This window comes from Notolabrus celidotus, chromosome 4 (genome assembly GCF_009762535.1).
Source record: "Notolabrus celidotus isolate fNotCel1 chromosome 4, fNotCel1.pri, whole genome shotgun sequence".
In the NCBI taxonomy this organism is placed as follows: Eukaryota; Metazoa; Chordata; class Actinopteri; order Labriformes; family Labridae; genus Notolabrus; species Notolabrus celidotus.
The window spans coordinates 9,690,170-9,710,120 of record NC_048275.1 but is presented as its reverse complement, the minus strand read 5'-3'; the positions used below and the strand labels follow the sequence as shown (position 1 = coordinate 9,710,120).

Genomic DNA, 19,951 nt, shown 5'->3' with positions numbered 1-19,951 from the left:
AATTCAAATCTAAATAATTTGGTGATATTCTAACTTTTATGAATTAAACCACAGTGAGTACAAATTAAAAGAGAGAGCGAATATGTAACTATTCATTATGGTCAATTATCAGGAAATATGATTCGAAATCTTCATCCATGCCGCCAGCTCTGTTGGCTTAAGTTTAGTTTGATCACTATGATGCTCACAAGCTCACACTGGCAATGTGAGCATAATGTGACATTTACAATATTCACTATCTTCACTTACACGGATCACACTGTCAACAGAAGGCAAGTATATCATTTATTTATTGATGACATTTTCAGATGATGTGTTTGGTACTTTGTGTTCACTGCAGTCTTTCTGAGAAAGCTTCCTTAAGGATCCACTGTAGCACCCGGGAACCATGACCCCCACAGGGCTCTACAGAGGATGGAGGACAGAGAGAGGGGAGACAGAGAGAGGCAAGGGGGTCGGAGGGGTGCAGAATGCAAGAGCAAAAAATGAATGCAGGAAGAGGCCTGCTCCTGAAACTTTGCTATATAACATCATTAAATTTAACATTTAACATGCTAACATTTACTTATCTGCACCCTTTTGGTTATTTAATCATCAACTAAAGTGTCAAACAACTTTACCTGTTGATGGAGCTACACATGAAAAATCAGGGACCATCATATTTATTCCAATCCATCCTGAGAGAACATTAAAGGTCTGTACTAATTTTATAGACAGCTGATCAAATATCCTATTAACCTTATGGTTATGCAACAAAGATATCAGGATTCATCCTCTGGGGACCACGAAAAAAAACTTCATGACAACCCATCCAGTAGTTTCTCTGATATTTTTTAAAATTGCTGACCATAGACATAGCTATAAATCGCACTGTTTCACTGCAGGGTGAGAAAGGAATCATTTTGTAGAGGCTTGGCCAGGTTGGTTGAAATATTGAGCTCTTATTTTTGGGTGTATAGACACCAGCTGCAGACTCATCTGTGACAAAGGAACGGTACATTTTTTTGTATTTTGCCTCTATGCTGTTTAAAAAGCACTAAAAAGGTATGACTCATCAAGAAGCTTTGGTTTACGCCACTGCAGAGACGAGAAAGCTGAGTGTGTAGTCAGACAACTTTTGACTCCCAGGAAACTCTCAGTGGGAAGGAGCAAGTGTTTATGTGTTCAGTTGTCCACTGACTCACACCTCTCTGTCTAATACCTCCAACACCGCACCCCCCTGAAGAAAGACACATGCTGCAGCAACACTCTCTCCATCAGTGCAAATACATTTTAAACAGTAATATGGACGGACTGGAGAGACATTGAGGAGTCATCATCAGAGTTGTTCTCCTGCATAAACACAATGTAACTTGTTATCTGGGAAGGACACAGAATGCATAAATGAGCCTACACCTGCCTAACCAGGGTGACTATATATCTGGTCTGACTGGGACAGTCTCATTTTCAAACACTGTGTCCTGAGTCCCAACAAATATCAATAAACACTAATATGTCCTGGTTTTGAGCGATCTCTGTCTAGTTTTAACTCAACTGAAATACCAAAACAAAGCACCATGCTTACAGCTCTGATTTGTTTGTGTTTATGTCAGTCAATGCCATTGCCAGGTTTCTGTTTAAGCCAATAGAAAAACACCCCTAATGCGCCTTAAGTCAAAGGTCAATACTGATTTGCCGATACAAGTGTCAATAACTCTCAGCATGCAGCTGTTGCTAAGCTAGTCTGGCTTATAATACTGACAGGACCTGCTGTGTAACATCTGGTAGGTTAGCTGTCATCCCAAACAGGAAGTAAGTGTTTATCAAAGAGGAGAGTACAATTTCATACCAAGTTTTTTCCTGCTGCGAGGTTTTGCTTTCTAATATTGGGCCGAATGGGGATTGACTCAATTTTGGAGCCAGCCTCAAGTGGCCACTCAAAGAACTGCAGCTTCTGGCACTTCAGCAGCTTGATTGAGAATGCTTCAAACCCCTCTCCAAGCAGCCTCCTGCAATGCTTTCTGTCACAGTCTGTTTGGACAAGTCCACGTATACAGACAGTTTGCAGCAGTGCTACTGGGGCCAAACACAGTTCATCCTACCCCCCCTTGATTACTCACAGTCCCTAGTTTACTTTACTGCTCCTCTACTCTGCCTCCATCCATATATGGATTTGAGATGCTGCGAGTACGAGTCTTACCTCTCTTTAAGGACAATTTTTGAGGAAGAGCAGAGGAGAGAGGAGGACAGGGCAGTAAATATTCCAACCAGGATGACCAGAGAGTCCAGTCTTGCAGGTTTGGATTCTAGCTGCTTGTCTGTCCTCACTCAGGACACACACACACTCTCACATACACTGGAGGGTCTCTTGGCTGCACACTCTTTGGCCAATGCCAGTTCTCAGGGGTATAAATACCTCTATTTTAGCTGCTGGGGTCTCCAGTTTCCCCAAAACAGAGTCAGATCTACAGAACAGGGACAACACTACACCTTTAAGTTTAAACATTTTGATCCTTTTGCTGTGATTTCAATAAGAAAGAGGTTGTTTTCAATTCAGTGCACGGACAACTTCAAGTGCAACCTGTCAGGTGGGTGTTAAACCAGCGGGACAGCTGATAGAAGGAAGCAGTCATAGAAACAACGTGTGGGAGCGGAGCAGGATCTGCGAGCCTCGTCCTGCTGCAGAGACTCCTTCAGCCAGCAGCAGCAAGCTGAATCCTCAGTCTTTATTTAGACCTGGACATTTAGGTCTGGAGACATGAACTCCTGACCCACCTTTTAATGAACACAGATCATGTGTCAGATGCAGGTTGGAAGCTTCATAAGAAACAACACACTGGCAATTTGAATGAATATCTCAGGCACTGGAGCTGAATACTATTGCACTTATACAAGACATTGAGATGTAGTGCTAGTGTAAGAATTTATTTTACAACATGTTCATAAAGAAGGCATTTCAAAACCCATGTTAGAAAGGGCTTCATGAAGGCAGCTAGATAAAACAGGTAATTAGGGGCGTGTCCAGACGTTTTTAACTGGGGTGACCCAACTGGGGCACTGATATAGGCAGGGGGTGCCTGGGTATGTATGCGTACACACACATTTATAGCATTTACCCTCTCTGTCATCGCTATCTACTTAAGCCGTTATCATTTAAGTACAATGCAGCTAATCCTGTGTACCCTTTTCTTTTAAAAGATAAAACAACATAGCGACACATAAGCCTTATTCCTTAAGACCCATAAATAAGATATCTTCATTTACATGAAAATGCACTAACAAAGACATTTTCTTCATTTAAGGTCAAAGAAAACTACTGCCAACCTGTTAACATACCCACAATTGTCTATTTTGAAAAGTTCAGCCTCTGACAAGGCAAATAGCCAATCCTTACTTGGGGGTTTCTGGTGGCACCAACCAGATTTTAAGGGGGCAATAAGTAAAGTTATTAGCTTTAATTCAGCCTCTGGTATAAATCATCTTTATTTCCTGTTATCTATTTAAGGGTCTTTGATTTTTTTTGTCTTTCTGACAAGTTTGCTGGAACACAACTGCTCAAAGTAGCACAATATACCGTTTTGGAGGCTTCAATAGATTAAAAAAAAAATTAACAAAAGCAATTATCAAAAATATAATAATAAAAAGCTGAATTTCATCAGTTCTGTTCACATTTCAGGCACCTGCCCAGCTTCCCTCTCCTCTCTCCAGTGTTTAAAAGATTTGATGTTGACCTTCAATAACCTCAGAAGAACACAGGTACACAATCTTCCCTCTTGTACACCTCTGAAATACTCATATCTTTAAAATCTCAATCTTTTTCCCCCATTAAGTTACCCCAACACTTTCCTTTTTGGGGCTACTGGCATGCATGACGTCATTTGAGAAGCGCTTTCACTTGCTGTGTGTGTGTGTGTGTGTGTGTGCGTGTGTGTGTGTTTTACTTGCTGCATGTGTATGTGTGTGTATGTGTGTGTATGTGTGTATTTGTGCGTGTGTGTGTGTGTGTGTGTGTGTGTGTGTGTGGGGGGGGGGGGGGGGCGTCAATGCGCACCAACGCCAACCCGCTTGGCAGCTGTATTCCTCGGCTGTGATTGGGCGGAGGGGCGGTGATTCCGTCTGTCACGATTTGGGTCGCTCCCACAGGAGGACACCGACCGTCTGAGTCCAGCTTTTACCAGGGAGCACACCGGGAGGAGAGGCGCGAGAGGGATCCGTCCCAGGGGTTGGATTGGCAACTCGGGATTTGTCGTCCTGCGAGGAGAGGAGAGGAGAGAGGAAAGGAGAGGAGATCTTCAGTGCTGGATCTGGAGCGACCAGCCGCCTTTTCTTCAGTCAGTGCTGCGGTAAAAGTCGTCCACGATGCCGGTGTTTCACACCAAGACCATCGAGAGTATCCTGGAGCCGGTGGCCCAGCAGATCTCTCACCTGGTCATCATGCACGAGGAGGGGGAGGTGGACGGGAAAGCCATCCCGGATCTGACGGTGCCGGTGGCCGCGGTGCAGGCGGCTGTCAGCAACCTTGTGCGGGTGAGTCCCATGCAGGGCGTCAGATCTCCTCAAACCTCAAAGTGACATTTATCATCTGAACTTCACAACATGCTTAAACCTTCAGATAAAACCTGCTGTAGTCATTTAATCACTCTCATAAATTACTACAGCAGCAGATCAGCACACTGCACATGGAGCAGGTGCGTTTCAATCTTGGTTTCCAGGTAGATTTATACCCTCTTGGTCCCTGCTCGCCATTAAAACGAATATAAAGCTGTCACACACCCAGCTGACGCTCGTGCATGTTCCACGAGCTCCTGCAGCAGTGTTTTTTCCCCACAGACACAAGAAACACATCAAACTTTGACCCTGACTCCTCATTAGATGGCCTCAGAGCTCAATGAAGTTTGTGGGGCAGAAGAAAGTAGTGCAGATTGAATTAAGAGGATGCTGATCAGTTAGTGGGAAATGTCACTTCAGGGCTATATTGTAGGATTAATAAACTGACTCAGATTGTTGCAGAATTTGCAGTTTTGTGGGACAATAGACATAAAAAAACCCTCAGCCCAACTGCACCTTCCACAATGGGTAGATATTCTTTGCTGATTCATCAAATCTTCACATCTCTAGTCCTTATAAATCTCTCTTTCATCCACCTATTGTCCCAGCTTATTTCAGCCTCACCCTCCCTTCACACCCCCCCTCCTTTATTCTTTGTCATATTGGCTCCACATTTTGTAGAGGAAGACCCTGGTGTCTCCTCTGTGTGCACTGACCAGAAAAATCAATACTGGCCACATCATTAATGCCAATTCAGGTCGTTGTAATTGATGCAGGGGTGAGCGGGCTTCACTCAGTCAGGAGGAAACAGCAGCAGACAAAACACTCACTCGTTTACACTTTAATTATGGTATCAGGGAGAGAGGGAGAGAAGAGACGCTGATAATGTGAGCCGAAATGAGTCTGAAAGTGTGGGAGTTGAAACTCTCTGGAGCCATGAAATCTGTAAATGCAGGTTGTGTGGAAGATTGAGGAACTGTGTTATACATGTGAAATCAAATAAGACTTACTTATATAAAGCCAAAAGTGCTCCAAAACAGAACAAAGAGACTGAAAATGGACAGCAATAGATAAAATTATGAAAGACTAAATCAAGAAAGAAGACAGCAATACAATACTTGGAAATAAATAAATGAAATTAAGTGAAAAAATAAAAAAATATGCACGAATCAATGATGAAAATTAAAACCGAAGAAAATTGACCCAGACCAGATAAACACCAGAAAAAAAACACTGTGAAAACAACAATAAAACATAGACCAAGTAAGGGATTTACTCAAAATGAAAAGTCCAATCAAAAAGGTCTTAGGTCTGAAGTTAACTGTTGGCACATAAATCACAGAAAGCTCATGTGCAGGTTCTCCTGTGTGAAGCACATCAGGACCTCACAGACCGGTCCGGACCATAAAATGAAAGTAGGTCCGTAACAAAACACACAAATTAAGTTAAGGGGAAATAAGAAACACAACACACAAGATAGAAATGTTTCATTTACACAAGTTAGCCAAGTGTTTGATAAAAGTCTTCCCCATTTCAAAAATCTACAGGGAGAATCATCAGAAGTTAATCTAAACATCTGTAAATTCAAAACTGTTGAAGAATCTCTGAACCAGTGTTTGAATGTCAGAGTGAAGGCTTCCTTATATTTTCATTAGAGCAGTCTTTGTGCTCTGTAATGCATTTATGGGCTATTCTATGAGAGCTTCTCATCAGATTGAAACCTGAAACAACTGTGAGGGAATTAGCTTAATAAGTTTTAGAAATATTGTAGTAAAGTACCAAATATAGAACTCCAGAGCCCACACAGCTTTGTACCTTTCAGTTTTTTTTAAATTGATCATCACTGGAGTGAATCACCTTTGTGCTTCTCTAGCTGTGTCGTCTCTTTAAGATGCACTGTTATCTCTGGACTGCTTTTTAAAAAATAAAGCAATAAACTCATTTTTATGTCATGCTGGGAAGATTTAAGCTGCTGGCTTAATCCAAAAATGTTATGCAATGGCTAAATGCATTTTGTAATTTTATTACTCACGTGTAAGTATACGTCAGCAGGATTTAGAGCCAGGACAAGTACATTGGGATTATGCAAATCTGAATATGAAAGGTACTGTTACTATGTTTTGGCACGATCCTCACAGTGTTGTTGCATTTCTCCATTTGATTGGTCTGCATACTAAGTGTAATCATATTTAAAAGTAAGCAATTTAACTTGAAGTTGTGACATGTTATGATGTTATGAGTAGCATGAGAACTAGTGGGATAGAAAGTCAAAACTTAGTTTTATGGTTCTTTTGAGATTTTGGAGCAAATTGTTCCCAAAAAAACTTCCAGGTGCTCTAACTTCTCATGTCAAACTTTTTCAGCAGTTCCTTCAGCTTCTACTTTCCTGTGCAAGGACACACAAGATCACTATGATAAATATCTCATTAACTGATAATAAAAAGGGAGACATTTAGTCTGGACTAATGAAAAAATCCTGCTTTTTCTCCGATACAATCCAGCTGCAGCTCGTCCTTGATATCCCATCGCTGCCGGGCTCACCTCTCTGCCTCTCTTTTCTCTGCTCATCCTCAATGATCCGTTCAGTTGATCCTTTCAGACAGAGCACAGAAGGAGGCTAATAGCAGCTCGAGGCGTGTCGCTCAGGTCTCATATGATGGAGATGCGAGGGGACAAGGAGAGATAAGGACTTAGGACACAGTGACAAAGGAAAGTGATGGACAGAGGAAGTGTTTTTAGGATGTAAGGGGAGGTGGCAGAGGGAAAGTGGATGCACTTAAACGTTGTCATCAGCATACTGTCTCCTCGACTTGTATTTTTCCTTGTGTTTACTGATGTGTTTGAGAAATATTAGACAAAATATCGACTCAGACACTCTGGACTATGACTTATATGAAAGCATAAGCGGAGGTGGGAAGTAATAAAGTATAAATAATTCATTACAGTGCTTCATCATGCAGTGACATTTAAACCAGTTATAAAATAGATTCAATTGATACTAATGTCTCCATACGGGCTATAAAAGCAAACCAGACTATCCGAGAGAAGGTTATATCTATTTAGTTATATTTAATGCCTGTTACTGCTGCCTCTGAGTCTGATTTCAGCAAAGTGATGAGCAGCATGCAGACCAAAAGAGCATTTGTTTACATATTGCCTGTCAGAGTTTCATAGAGAGAAGTGAGGTAGATGGTGGACAGTAAGCAGCTGAAGCAGGGAATACTACTTCCGCATACACAGGATAAAATCAGTGCAGAGATAAGACATTGCAAATTAAGTTCTGTTGCTTTAAGTGGAGTCCTCTGGTGTCTGTAGTTTACTTCAGTTCCGGATTTTGAAAGCTTTTTATGTCTTGTACTTTCTTTATTGTAACAAATCTATCAGTACGTTCGACTCTTTAAAGTCTTAATGTAGTTTTTATGCCTTTAAAATTAATTATGGATTATTTTTACTGGCACCATTGTGTGCTACTTTAAAGATTTTAAAGTTGCATTCCAAAACATGCTTTTCCGAGCCAACTATTGACTCTTAATAATGGTGGATGAGATATCTCTGTTTCCTCCTGTTGTACAGAAGTGAGGCCAAAATGTGAATCTGAGTCTGTGCAGTACGAAGTGCCTGGTGGAGCCACAGTATTGATACCCTGTCTCTTCTGCGAATGGAAACACACATTTAGCTTACCAGTAAAATCCTCAGATGGGAGGCAATGGTTAAGCTCACTGGGAAGAGCAGGGGCCCCATGTGCAGAGGCTGCAATCCTCGTCTCGTTGGTTGCAAGTTCAGCCTCTGACTTTGACCCTTTGATGCACATCTCCTCTACTCTTTTTCCTCCAACATTTCTTGACACTCCTCAGGTGTCCTAGGGGTAAAGGCAAAAAGGTCTCAAACATAAGCAAAACAACCTAGGTCGTGGACAAAAATCAGGTTGACTCTTAAACCATTTACTCACAACAGCTGATCAGTGGGCAGAAGCACAAATGTGTTCTGTCTGCAATTAATTAAATCCCCCTCATCTGCAGCGGTTGACAACCTAGCTTCTGCTGGTTCAAAGCCCAGTTTCTCAACAAAGGGTCCTAGCTTACTGGGACTCCCTGTGGGTAATACACTTACTCTTAACAAGCACCTCATACAGCCCCACCTCAAAAAACCCAAACTATCCCTTTGGCATGGAGGAGATGAGCTTTATGACCCATATTCATCTCAACAGTAGAGAAAGCACCAAGTGTTTTGGCTTCACTTTTAGGGAGCTGCAATGCTGCCTATCTTTTTATAAGGTCTATGGATAAGACAAACCGCTTTGTCCAAAAGCTGTGCTAAGATAGACACAAACTGAAGGTCGCTCAATGTATGTTTTAGTTAAATTGTCTCCCAAACATGACTTTTGGTTCAGAAAATGGCCAATAAGTGCCTTAACTTTTTAACTGGGTTTTTAAAATACAACAGTATCTGTACCTCCATTGCAGGGACGTATGTGAGTACTTTTTATATCCCCTGCAAAAGTGAAGGTGAAGAAGACCTGATGAGTTGTTATGTGGTTTAATGACAAGAAGAGTGAGAGTTTAGAAGTGGTTTATAAGTAGGTGTTGAAGAGCACAGACGGTGCTTGGGAACAGAGCTTGTAAAATCAGCTGAGGATGTTGCCGGGTAGATAAACTTAATTGGATGTAAAGTACACCTAAAGATCGAGCGCACACACTTCTGAGGACACATGCTTTATTTTAGAAAGCTGATTCATTTCTACACTTTCAGCTGAGATGTAACACAGTATTCAGCAGCAAGAGTCTAACTGCTCACTGATACAGTTACACTGTTAACCCTGGTCAGGGTGGGCTGTGTGGGGGGCACTTTCATATCTAGGTCACTGAGACACTTCGACACTCACACAAGATGGTGTCAGTCTCGATCCGTCGGAGGGTGTGCGTGGGTCGATGCTGATTTGACTAAAGATCTGAACGATGCTGCCGCTGCTGCTGCTAGTTGTTTGAAAGTGGGAGTGTGTGTTTGTGTGTGTGTTGCTGAAGTTGTGCTGATGAAGGAGCTGCCTCGGTGCTGTTAGTGAAGAATCTGCTCCTCAAGGAGTCAACAGAGATCCTGAGTATGTCTGAGGGGGAGGGGGAGGAAGGAATAAATAGATTTACCGTTGACTGAAGTAACCACACGCTGACGGAGTGTGAGAGAGAGAGAGAGAGAGAGAGAAAGAGGGAGATGAGATGAAAACTCTTCCATCATGAGGAAGAGCAAGATGAAGAGTAAAAGGAGGGGAAACAACCACTTTTAGTCATGAGGGAGGAAAAGTGTCTCTGGCATCTTCAGAACTAACTCTGCCAAGCTCCCTGGTCCACCTCACCCCTCTCTCTCTCTCTCTCTCTCTCTCACACACACACACACACACACACACACACACACAAACACAAACACAAACACAAACACACACACACCAACTGCTCCTCCATGTATGCTCCATCTCTTCTTGTTCGTGGCAGACTGAGGACGAGTTTCCGGCTGTGCGTCCCCTCTGTCTCTCAGTCTGTCTCAATCTACTCCTGGCTGGCAGAATTCCACCTTTTCTCACTTTATAGTTTTGATTTTCAACACTGAAGTGGTTATTTTGATTTTAAAAAAGGCTTCTTAATTTGAAAACTAATCTGTCCCGTCTGCCATGGCTTTAGAAATGACTCTGTTTTTATGGACTGTATTTATTGTTCATTTTAAGTCTGTTATTTAACGCGGGGTAGTGCTGCCTTAAGAGATAATAAAGATGCAGATAACTGAATTTATCTGTTTGGAACTGAATCTGAGGAAGAGCATCAGTGAATACTCAAGCTTAAATCATCTTTAAGAGTAAGGATAAAAAGACAAAGATTTCATCTTTAATTCTTTATTAACATGAAGCTGATTTAAGCTTAACAATCATGAAGTGTATTTTCTCAAAAGATAGTTAAACATACTTATGCGTTAAAGGTACAGTGTGTAGAAATTTGATACAATATTAACTATGTTTAAATCACCTGAATAATAAAATCATTTTGTTTTTGGTAACTTAGAATGACTTAGTTTGTTAAGTTGGGATTATTTGTATCCTTAGGCATTTCTGATTTTAAGAACTTGAAAATTAGAGGATCATACTCATCAGGCATCACAGGAGCTTCTTGTCTTTGAAGGATACCATCGTTTCACCGACAGGAAGGGATCATCCTATCCAAGGACCGCAGATGCAAATCAGCTTTATACTGTTGCTGACTCTGGTCCGACAGTTGTGTTGTACATGGCCTCTGAACTAAACCAGACTAAACTCAAGTTAACTAGACTAGACTAAACCAAACTAAAGAGTATTAGTGTCTGTGTCTCAGCTTCAGAGAGCAGTCTAGCTTCTTCTCCACAGCTTCTTCTGTGTGATTTATAGCATGCAGCATCACTGTCTTCTCCTATACTGCAAAAAAACCCTCAAAACTAAGCAACTATCGAGCAAACTAACTGAAGTCTTTTTTAAATTTTGACATTATTATTTCCTCAAGAAAGTTTAGTACATTTTGCTAATCCCATTGGCAATTTATTTTACTCATATCAAACAATTTCGGCATAACATCTGCATGTCAACAGCAAGAGACAGTAGAGACAGGAAGTGCACGAGGGTAGCTGATGGAGGTGCTTCATCACTGAGCTGCCATAGAGTTGGTGGTGACCAAAACAGAGCCAAAAGAGAGCAAATATTGACTAAATTTGTCATATGAATTCAACTATGACCATATTCTAAATGAATACTTCTATTGTTTTGTGTCTTCTTGATAATAAATTAGTTGTAGCAACACAATGAGGCCGTCATTTTAAAGATTTGTAGCTTTTTATTGTCAAAGTCTTAAAAAAAACGACTTGATTTTTCAGTTTTAAATATCTTAACAGAAGCTCTGAGGACTGTTTCATGTATGTGATGATTCTTTTCTCTTTCCTTTGTTTCTCTGGTGCTTGTCCTACACGTTATCAATGATTCATAGATTTATATTAAAAAATCATCAAAGGGTTTCTTATTAAGAGGCCATTTTTCCTCAAATACTGAAGAGAAGAAAGGTGATCAGAAATGAGGAAAGACAGAGAGAAAGAGCATACAACAGCTGAGCCGTAGATGACAGATCCATGTTGTGGTCACTTTCCTTGATCTTAATTGACCTCACATTCAGTTATATGAAACCCAGCCAGTAAGCTGATATAAAACAGAGGATAAAGAGCTGTGTCTGCATTGGAGCGGATGTTTGTGGATCCGTCTAATTATCGTGTCAGCTTTGATTGACAGCCGTCTTTTTCCTGCTGAAGCAGCCACACCTCTCAGCAGAAGACCACTTTAATGTCTCATTAAAAATGGATGGAATAATTGATGCAGAGTGTTGCTGCTTACAGGAAACTCTCTCTCAGCTCTCTGATCTGTCACCTGATGTGACTCTGTGAGTTCATCTGCAGGGTTGCGTCAGGCTGCGCTCTACCTGCAGAGCTGCATTCCTCACATTTTAAAGTTGGACTTCTTCCTCTTTTTTTTTAAAACCCTGAGTTATTTTTATCTCCTCTCTTAAGGCACATTTGTTTGGAACACATCTTATTCATGCCAGAGAGAGTGCACTTTTTGAAGGAATATCTTAGCATGTTGTTGATGCTTTCATTGCTGCAAATATAAAGTTTTCTGATGTTTAGTTCAAGTTCATGCATGAAAACTTGAGCTTTACTGGCCTTTCCAAAGAAAGAGTTATTTGTGTTGTGTGCATCAGTTACACATAGATCAAACCGATCTTTATGAATCTGTGGTTAATGAACGACAGCCTCAGTTAATGCCGTACATGTATGACCAGCAGAAACAGGACGAGATGGTTGTTGACTTGTTTTTTGCAGTATGTTACTTCTTACCAACCACAGTGCATGACCAGAAAAGGAGAAGCCTTCAGCACGATCATTAAATGGTCAGAAAAATTAGAGAATAAATCTCATGTGAAGGGCTGTTTTGTTTGAACGCGCTGCCTCTAAGTCTCTGGAGCCAGAAAGTCTATTAACCGACTTCCACTGACGCAGCCACAAGAGACTGATGTCATCATCTCACTGTAATTGCATCTCAAAAGTGTGTGTGTATGATCGTGTTTGTGTGTATGGGTGGGTGCATGCTTGTGTGAAGTGTAGGATGTGATTTGTGTTAGAGATGTTGTTTTTCATCCGGCTGCATCACTGCAGGAACATCTGCAGAAGAAGTGAGCAGAGTCATCCTGCTGTGTGTTTCTGTGTTTACAGAGGAGTGTGTGTTTGTGCAGATGTGTTTTGCAGGAGGACTCTCGGTTTGTGTTTGATTTATGCAGTTCCTTTGACAGAACAGGGAGATCTGCAGAATAGATACATGCATGTCTGTTATTGTTTGTCCCAGGGATTTGAACTGTCTGACCTCAACAGAAAGGAAACAAAAGTGACACATTTGGTAAGAAGGAGAGAAAAAAAACTGGGACTCTAACAGAAAAATCAATGCTCACAATCATGAGTGTCGGGTTCAGTTTGCTCAGTTAGAAGAAAACACACATTCACCGTAAGCAGGCCCTGCACCTCATTTTGTGCTGACACACATTCTCTGCTTCATTGACGTTGATGCTGATGATGACTGGATGAAATCAGCTCTACTCACCTCCTGTGGTGTAGCCACGATTTTACTCACCTTCATCTCAGCCGCAACAGCTGACTGAATCACAAACAATGAATCTTTCAAAACTCTACAGAACTTAGTGCCAGGTTTTAATCAGAACCCCTTGATAAGACTTGATATAATCACCCCTGATTTAGAGGCATGTTAGAAATAAATACCACACAACAAGCCGTAATAGTGTTTGACATTTGAATTAAATAATCATCAGAAGTGAAAGCGGCTGAGTTAGTTGAGACTACAGCAAGACAACAGCTAACAGCATCAGCCTATCACTCAAAGTGACCACTCCCCTTATGATGCATAGCTCTGAACCACATTATGATAAAAAAAATTAGCTATGCAAGGCAAAACATGGCCTCCCCTTAAAATTTAAAAAAGGGAAATATTAGCTGCAGAGAACAAAAAAACATACTCTGTACCAGGCTGTTAGCATTCATTTCTTAAAGGTATAGTGTGTAATATTTAGGGGAGTTAAGCTCAACAGACTTGGTATAAATGGAATATATACTGAGGGCTACATAAGGAGCAGGCCCCCTTCCACAAAGGCTGCCATAGTGCACCGCCATGTTTTGGAAAACCATACACCCTAAGTGTTTTTGTATTCAGCTGAAAATGTGCCACTTGTCAGATGAAGAAGAAGAAGAGTTGGGTTGTTGTTGCGTGTGAAAGACTTTGTATTTTGATGAATGTGTTTTGATGGTAAAAATTTGACGAAATGGAAGATCATACAGTAATATAGAGCTTGACAGAGAGATCCTTGTCTGGTCTGTATATCAGCTGAAAACTGAACAAAACAGAGCTGTCTTAGCTTTAAAGCTCTGGAAAGATCTGCAAGAGGAGATCAACTCAGACGAGTTTTGAGTCTCTTTTGAGTATTTCTTTAAAACATACTTTTATTAAAGAGTATTTCAAGATTTTTTTCTTGACCCATTCATTTCATTTTAACTATGTTTTAACTTTTTCAATGTACTCTTCAGTACTCGTAGATGTTCATCCCTGTCATCCAAATTATTTTCTTTTATTGTCTTTAGTCTCATGCACGATGTATTCATATCGATTTTTCATTCATGGCCCAATGTTCTTATAACTTGTCTGTTTTATTTTGCTGCCTTTGTGAAGCTATTTGAAACCTAGATCTGCTCCATAAGGAAATACACTAAATGAATAAAGGTTGTGGGTCTTTGTCTGAAGAGTTGGGTCAAATTAGAGCAGCGTCTCTCCCCTGACCTGCCCTCATGTTGAATACCAGACGACCCAGTCAACCGGAGCTCCCCCAAAGATATGACATGCATGCACGGTTGAAATAGGTGTGAATTGATGCACACCCGTTCACCCTTCTGACTATAAATAGTCCTCTCTTGAATGTGATTTCCTGTCTTGCTGCGGCTAATGATAATATGAGATAAATGATCGATCTGTGTTTGTTGCAGGTGGGAAAGGAGACGGTTCAAACCACCGAGGACCAGGTGATGAAGAGAGACATGCCTCCTGCGTTCATTAAGTAAGTCTGTCTCTGAGAAGGCTCTTGTTAAACTGTAGAGCTGTCTCAGTTCTCTCTCACCAGCAGTCAAATCCAGAGGAAGACGAGGAAATTGTGGAAAAGATGCACATTATCTGAGCAGACAGAGAACTTGTTAAAAAGAGGATTCCAGACGGTTTAATGTCAGGAAAAGTGGCTGCGTTCCCAGCTGCAACAAAGAGCCGCTTCTGATGTCCGGCTCCAGCATCCAGACCGCTGAGAGGCTGCTTGTTGTTCTCCAGCCGGCATCCAAAGAGCTGACATTAACTCTGAGAGCTGCCACTCTGCAATCTTGGACTCAGACACCCTATTTCTGCATTATTTTGCACATATTTTCATGCTTTTACTGGAAGATTTCGATAATCTGTACCCAGAATTTTGTCTCCTCGATTTCACTTTCTTACATTTTTAATCTCCCCTTTGATTTTCAGTTTTTAAGAAAAAGGGTCCGGACCTCAAGCAGACCCACACACCCGTTCACTGGCACACACACAAGGCATTACACCATAAATCTCACTCACAGGGCTTAGGAGGGGGCGTGTGGGAATGTGAACCAGCCTAAATATAGATGAACCAGCAGCCATCAATACCGTGACCAATGGGGGTCAGAAAGAGGAGTTACTTGGGTTTATTAAAGTGCTGTTAAAATCCATCACCTCCTTCAGGTTAAATCCTTGATCCCTGAGGAGGCAGCTTACAAAATGAAGGAACAAACGTTTGACCATTCTGGTTGTTATTAATCAAAAATTGTACGATTTTCCAGAATTAAAGGTCATTGTATTTTGAATGCAACAAACTTTGACTCCCAGATTGAACTATGGGGGTTCAAACTTCACTGTACCTCACTTTATTTCCTTATTCCAGGCCCATACCAGCATTAATAACACGATAAATAAAGATACAAAGTTCTGTCACAGGTGATTATAAGGAGGGTAGGAGTTTTTGAGTATAGAACTAAAGAGAACAATCTTATTCCTTCTTGTGAAGGCACTGAAGGTTTTACATTGGATTAGAATGCATTTCTTTACATGTCAAAACTCATTTAAAAGTAACTCACACCATGCAGCCAATGGGGGTCTTTATTGTCGGAGTAAATCTTGTAAAATTGGGTGAACAATCTGTTTCCTCGTGTGCGTAAGGATCGTACATTTTGAAGGGAGCAGCTTCTTAAAACGAGAGCCAGATCTTTGGTGACATGAGATCTGATCTGTTTGTTTACAAGGTGATAAATTCCTGTTTTCTGTGAAGGCATATGTTGAGTTTGATCTTGGCTGCTCCTCTAAAGCCGTCTGTGTTTTTTCAGGGTGGAGAACTCGAGCTCAAAGCTGGTCCAGGCGTCTCAGATGTTAAAGGCCGATCCGTACTCTGTTCCTGCTCGAGATTACCTGATCGATGGATCCAGAGGGATCCTGTCGGGGACGTCTGACCTGCTTCTTACCTTTGATGAAGCAGAGGTGTGTCTGTGTGTTTGCCTCTTATCATTAGTGTGTCCTGAGGATCCCTCTTACTTCAGAGGTGTGGTATCTTTCAGGGAAATAAAGCTTTATTTAGCCGAGCAGAGGAAGGAGCGAGTCTAATGGAGTCTCAAATGCAGCCAGATCTAATCACTAAGATCAGATGACTTCCCTCTGTCGTAACTCATGGTGTGTGTGTTTGTGTGTGTGTCTGGATCTGTGTGTAAAAATATGGTATGTACAAAGCTGTATGGTGTGTGTGTGTGTGTGTTGAATGTGATGGCAGCCCTGTAAGTGAAGTCACATTGGACACGTGATACGGCTCACCACATCTCATCAGAAGCCTCATTTTTTAAAAGAGCAACTCCTCATGGTCACAAGACACACATCACAAGACTGTACACACACACACACGCTCACACAAACACACACACACGCAAAGACACCAAACAAAATAAAAGCCCTTCTTTAATGCTGTCTAAAAAAAGCTCACCCACACATTGAACTTATTGTCAGTAGGCCTATAAATAAAAAGATGTTTGTCTCTAATCTTCACATCAGCCTTTATTTCATGCCCGTAGAAATGATCTTATGTTTGTGATTGTATTTATGTTTGTGTTGTGTTCCAGGTGAGGAGGATAATTCGGGTGTGTAAAGGTATCCTGGAGTACCTGGCAGTAGCTGAGGTGGTGGAGACCATGGAGGACCTCATCACATACACCAAGAACCTGGGACCAGGTCTGCAGGATGCTTCTTTTTTTAAATAAAACTTTCAAAGCTACCTATCAAAAATGTATTCCAGAATAAACAATGTTGGCTTTTTATAAACAAAATAAAACTAGATATAATGTCTAGCTTTATTTTGTTATAAAAAGCCGACTTCTTGTCTTCTTATAAAAAGCCAACTTCTTGTTGCTCCCTTTATTCCCACACCTTTCCTACCATCTGTTTTATAATGAAACAGCTCAGGGCCGTATGACTCAAGGTCTTTTTTTGAAGGACACCAACATTAAAAGATGATTAGCATGTGGCTGCTCAAGCTGCTTTATTCTGTCGTCCTCCTGAGAGCTTCTGATGAAAGTTCATTTTTTAAATCTAGACTCACAGCAATAACCTGGCACAAACTCAGTAAATAAAACCAAAAGGGGGGAAACTGCATCCTTCGTGAGCTCCAAACAACTCCTCCAAAGGTGGCATGCATACAGCACTACTAATGTACTCCAAGCACAGGTGTCCGCTTCAGCTAATCAAGGCTGCAGCTTCAGGGTCTCATCAGTGTGGCCATGTGACCAGGAGGACCCACCCCCCTCTAGCTTGACAGCCACAGTCAATCAGGACGGTGTTGCTACAACATAGATCAAATGAATCAGTCCTACAACTTAATGTGAACATCACATGGCCTCAGAGATCCCATTTAGTTGTCAGCCATGTCTTAAAATAGTTTATTATCAAAGGAAATCTCTAGAAAAATGTCTAATCTCAGACGCCCAACAGCACTGCAGCAGGTGTGTCAGCAGTGGCACTGTCTGCTTGATGATTTTACTGTTATTGTAATAAATAAGACGATAGTGCAGCTGCCTGTTGGCCCTAGTGTTGATGTTTTGTAAGTGCATGTGAACTTTGCAATCAGCCTGTGTTTTAATGTGGGGTTAAAGACCTACCCAACATGATGAAGTAAATGAACAGCTGACTGCTGCTCTGAAGATGCTGTGATGAAGTCTTTTCACCAGCAGGAGAGCCGGACCATAAACAGGCTATTTATCATCTGATGTAAAAGGTCAATTGTTTTGTCTTCTCACTGTGGAATAATGAGCTGCAGGAAACCTGATGCCAAGGTTTCCTCTCACCCAGCCGAGCTGTCATTGTACGAAATCAGTCGTTTGAGAAGTAATGATCTGTTTGGACGCGTCAAAACTACTCAGTATGTGAATATACTGGAGGATACACTGGGAAAATGTGATCCTGTGCACCTGCTTTTTCTTGTGAGTGTGTTAACGTCTGACTTTCACAGCTCAATGATTTCTCTCTCTTTGTCTTTCAGGGATGACCAAAATGTCGAAGATGATTGAGGAGCGGCAGCAGGAGCTCACACACCAGGAGCACAGACAGATGCTGGTCAACTCCATGAGCACCGTCAAAGAGCTGCTGCCGGTTCTCATATCAGGTGTGTGTGTGTGTGTGTGTTTGACTGTGTGGCTTTGTGTGGTTGTGTGGGAAAAACCTCTGTGTGGGTCAGAGCCTGAGTGGACCCACCGTTGTTATAGCAACACTCATAATTACAGTCATTAGTTGCTGGGGATGTCAGAGTGACTACACACACATCAGACGCACACACTCACCGACTAGCTGCTCCCTCATACTGTACTGTACACCGCAGCAAAGAGCAGAGAACACTGTCACAGCCCTGCAGGCTCAACATTCAGTGTGGTGTAATGTTTGTACCAATGGTTTGGTCTTGCAGGTTCATGTGTTACTTTGCACCTCAAAGCTATATCAATGTATTTTTCCATATGACAAGATTGTAAGTAAAATGAAAGGTTTCAAAAGTGAAGCCAGTGCACAAGTGTCTCAATCCTACATCCCTCATGGTGGGCAGTAGGGGGCGACTCCACTGTCTGCAAACAGAAGTCTAGACCCCTTTTCACACAATCACGCCTCACATTTTCTACATTATTTCAGGACATTCAGGCCCAGATTTTTTCAGAGACATTCCTTTTAAACATAAATCTCACTTTAGTAGATTCTCTGTGACATCATGTTATTTATCCCTGCCCCAAAGTGGTTAAAAAGCAGCCAGTTTCGCTTCAAATCAAGTGTTTTAACAACTTGGAAGGTATTCAGATTGTTAATCACTTATTAGTTTTTGGTGTTTTTTATTTCCCACTAATGGAAGCCAATTTAATTAAAAAAAAATGTAACTGTTTATTTTGATTTTTCACAGCTTGACACACAGTTTCTACATTACTTACCATCTGTATAGTCAAGTTATGTCAAGCTTTATTTATAAAGCACATTTGAAAACAAGCTCAGTTGACCAAAGTGCTGTACAGTTATTAAGATACAATATAATTATACACAAATATAATTATACACAAATATAATTATACACAAATATAATAATGAAAAAAAAAAAAAAAAAAAAAAAAAAAAAAAAATAATAATAATAATAATAATAATAATAAATAAAATAAACATGTATATATAAATTAAATACATATTAAAAATTATATATATATAATAATAATAATACAAATAAATGGTAAAAATAAGACTTCTTTTTAAATGTGCAGTAGCTTCATTGACCATTTTTCTGAGTGTATCTCCAGGGTTTCTGTTGTAATAAACTTTCACATTTCTGTCTTCAGCTATAAAGATTTTTGTGGCAACAAAGAGCAGTCGAGGTGCCGGCGTGGAGGAGGCAGAGAGAAACAGAAGGTTTACGTATGAAAAAATGAGCGGCGAAATCACCGAAATCATCCGAGTGTTACAGCTCACCACGTGGGACGAAGACGCCTGGGCCAACAAGGTACGGATATACTCCTCATGTTAACTCTGCTTTATTCATTTTATACCCCAAAGCCCCCAAAACAACTGAGAGAATCACCACATATCTGAATCTGATAGTCACTTTCTTTCATTTGGAGTGCCCGTTGTCACACACGTCACACACAGACACACACTCTTTCTACACAACCCTTTCTAAGAACAAAATCACTCTTTACTTTCTGTTTCCACTTTTTTCTGTTTGCTCGCCAGTATAACTCCTGGTTTTTCTTTTTCTTTCTT

General features: G+C 41.0%; 1 protein-coding gene across 2 annotated transcripts in view; it reads left to right on the top strand.

Annotated features, from left to right (window-relative positions):
- Positions 1-3,656: 3,656 nt before the first annotated feature.
- The window catches only part of LOC117811410 (vinculin-like), a 31,971-nt gene continuing 15,676 nt past the window's right edge, over positions 3,657-19,951 (top strand). The window contains exons 1-7 of one of the 2 annotated variants that reach the window (XM_034681660.1): positions 3,657-3,735; positions 4,123-4,506; positions 14,623-14,693; positions 16,015-16,165; positions 16,795-16,903; positions 18,207-18,329; positions 19,531-19,691. In XM_034681660.1, coding sequence (XP_034537551.1) covers positions 4,339-4,506; positions 14,623-14,693; positions 16,015-16,165; positions 16,795-16,903; positions 18,207-18,329; positions 19,531-19,691 — 783 coding nt within the window. In that variant the 5' untranslated portion in view covers positions 3,657-3,735; positions 4,123-4,338. Of the gene's footprint in view, positions 3,736-4,122; positions 4,507-14,622; positions 14,694-16,014; positions 16,166-16,794; positions 16,904-18,206; positions 18,330-19,530; positions 19,692-19,951 lie in introns of those variants that run through there. The other variant, XM_034681661.1, reaches the window with a different exon arrangement.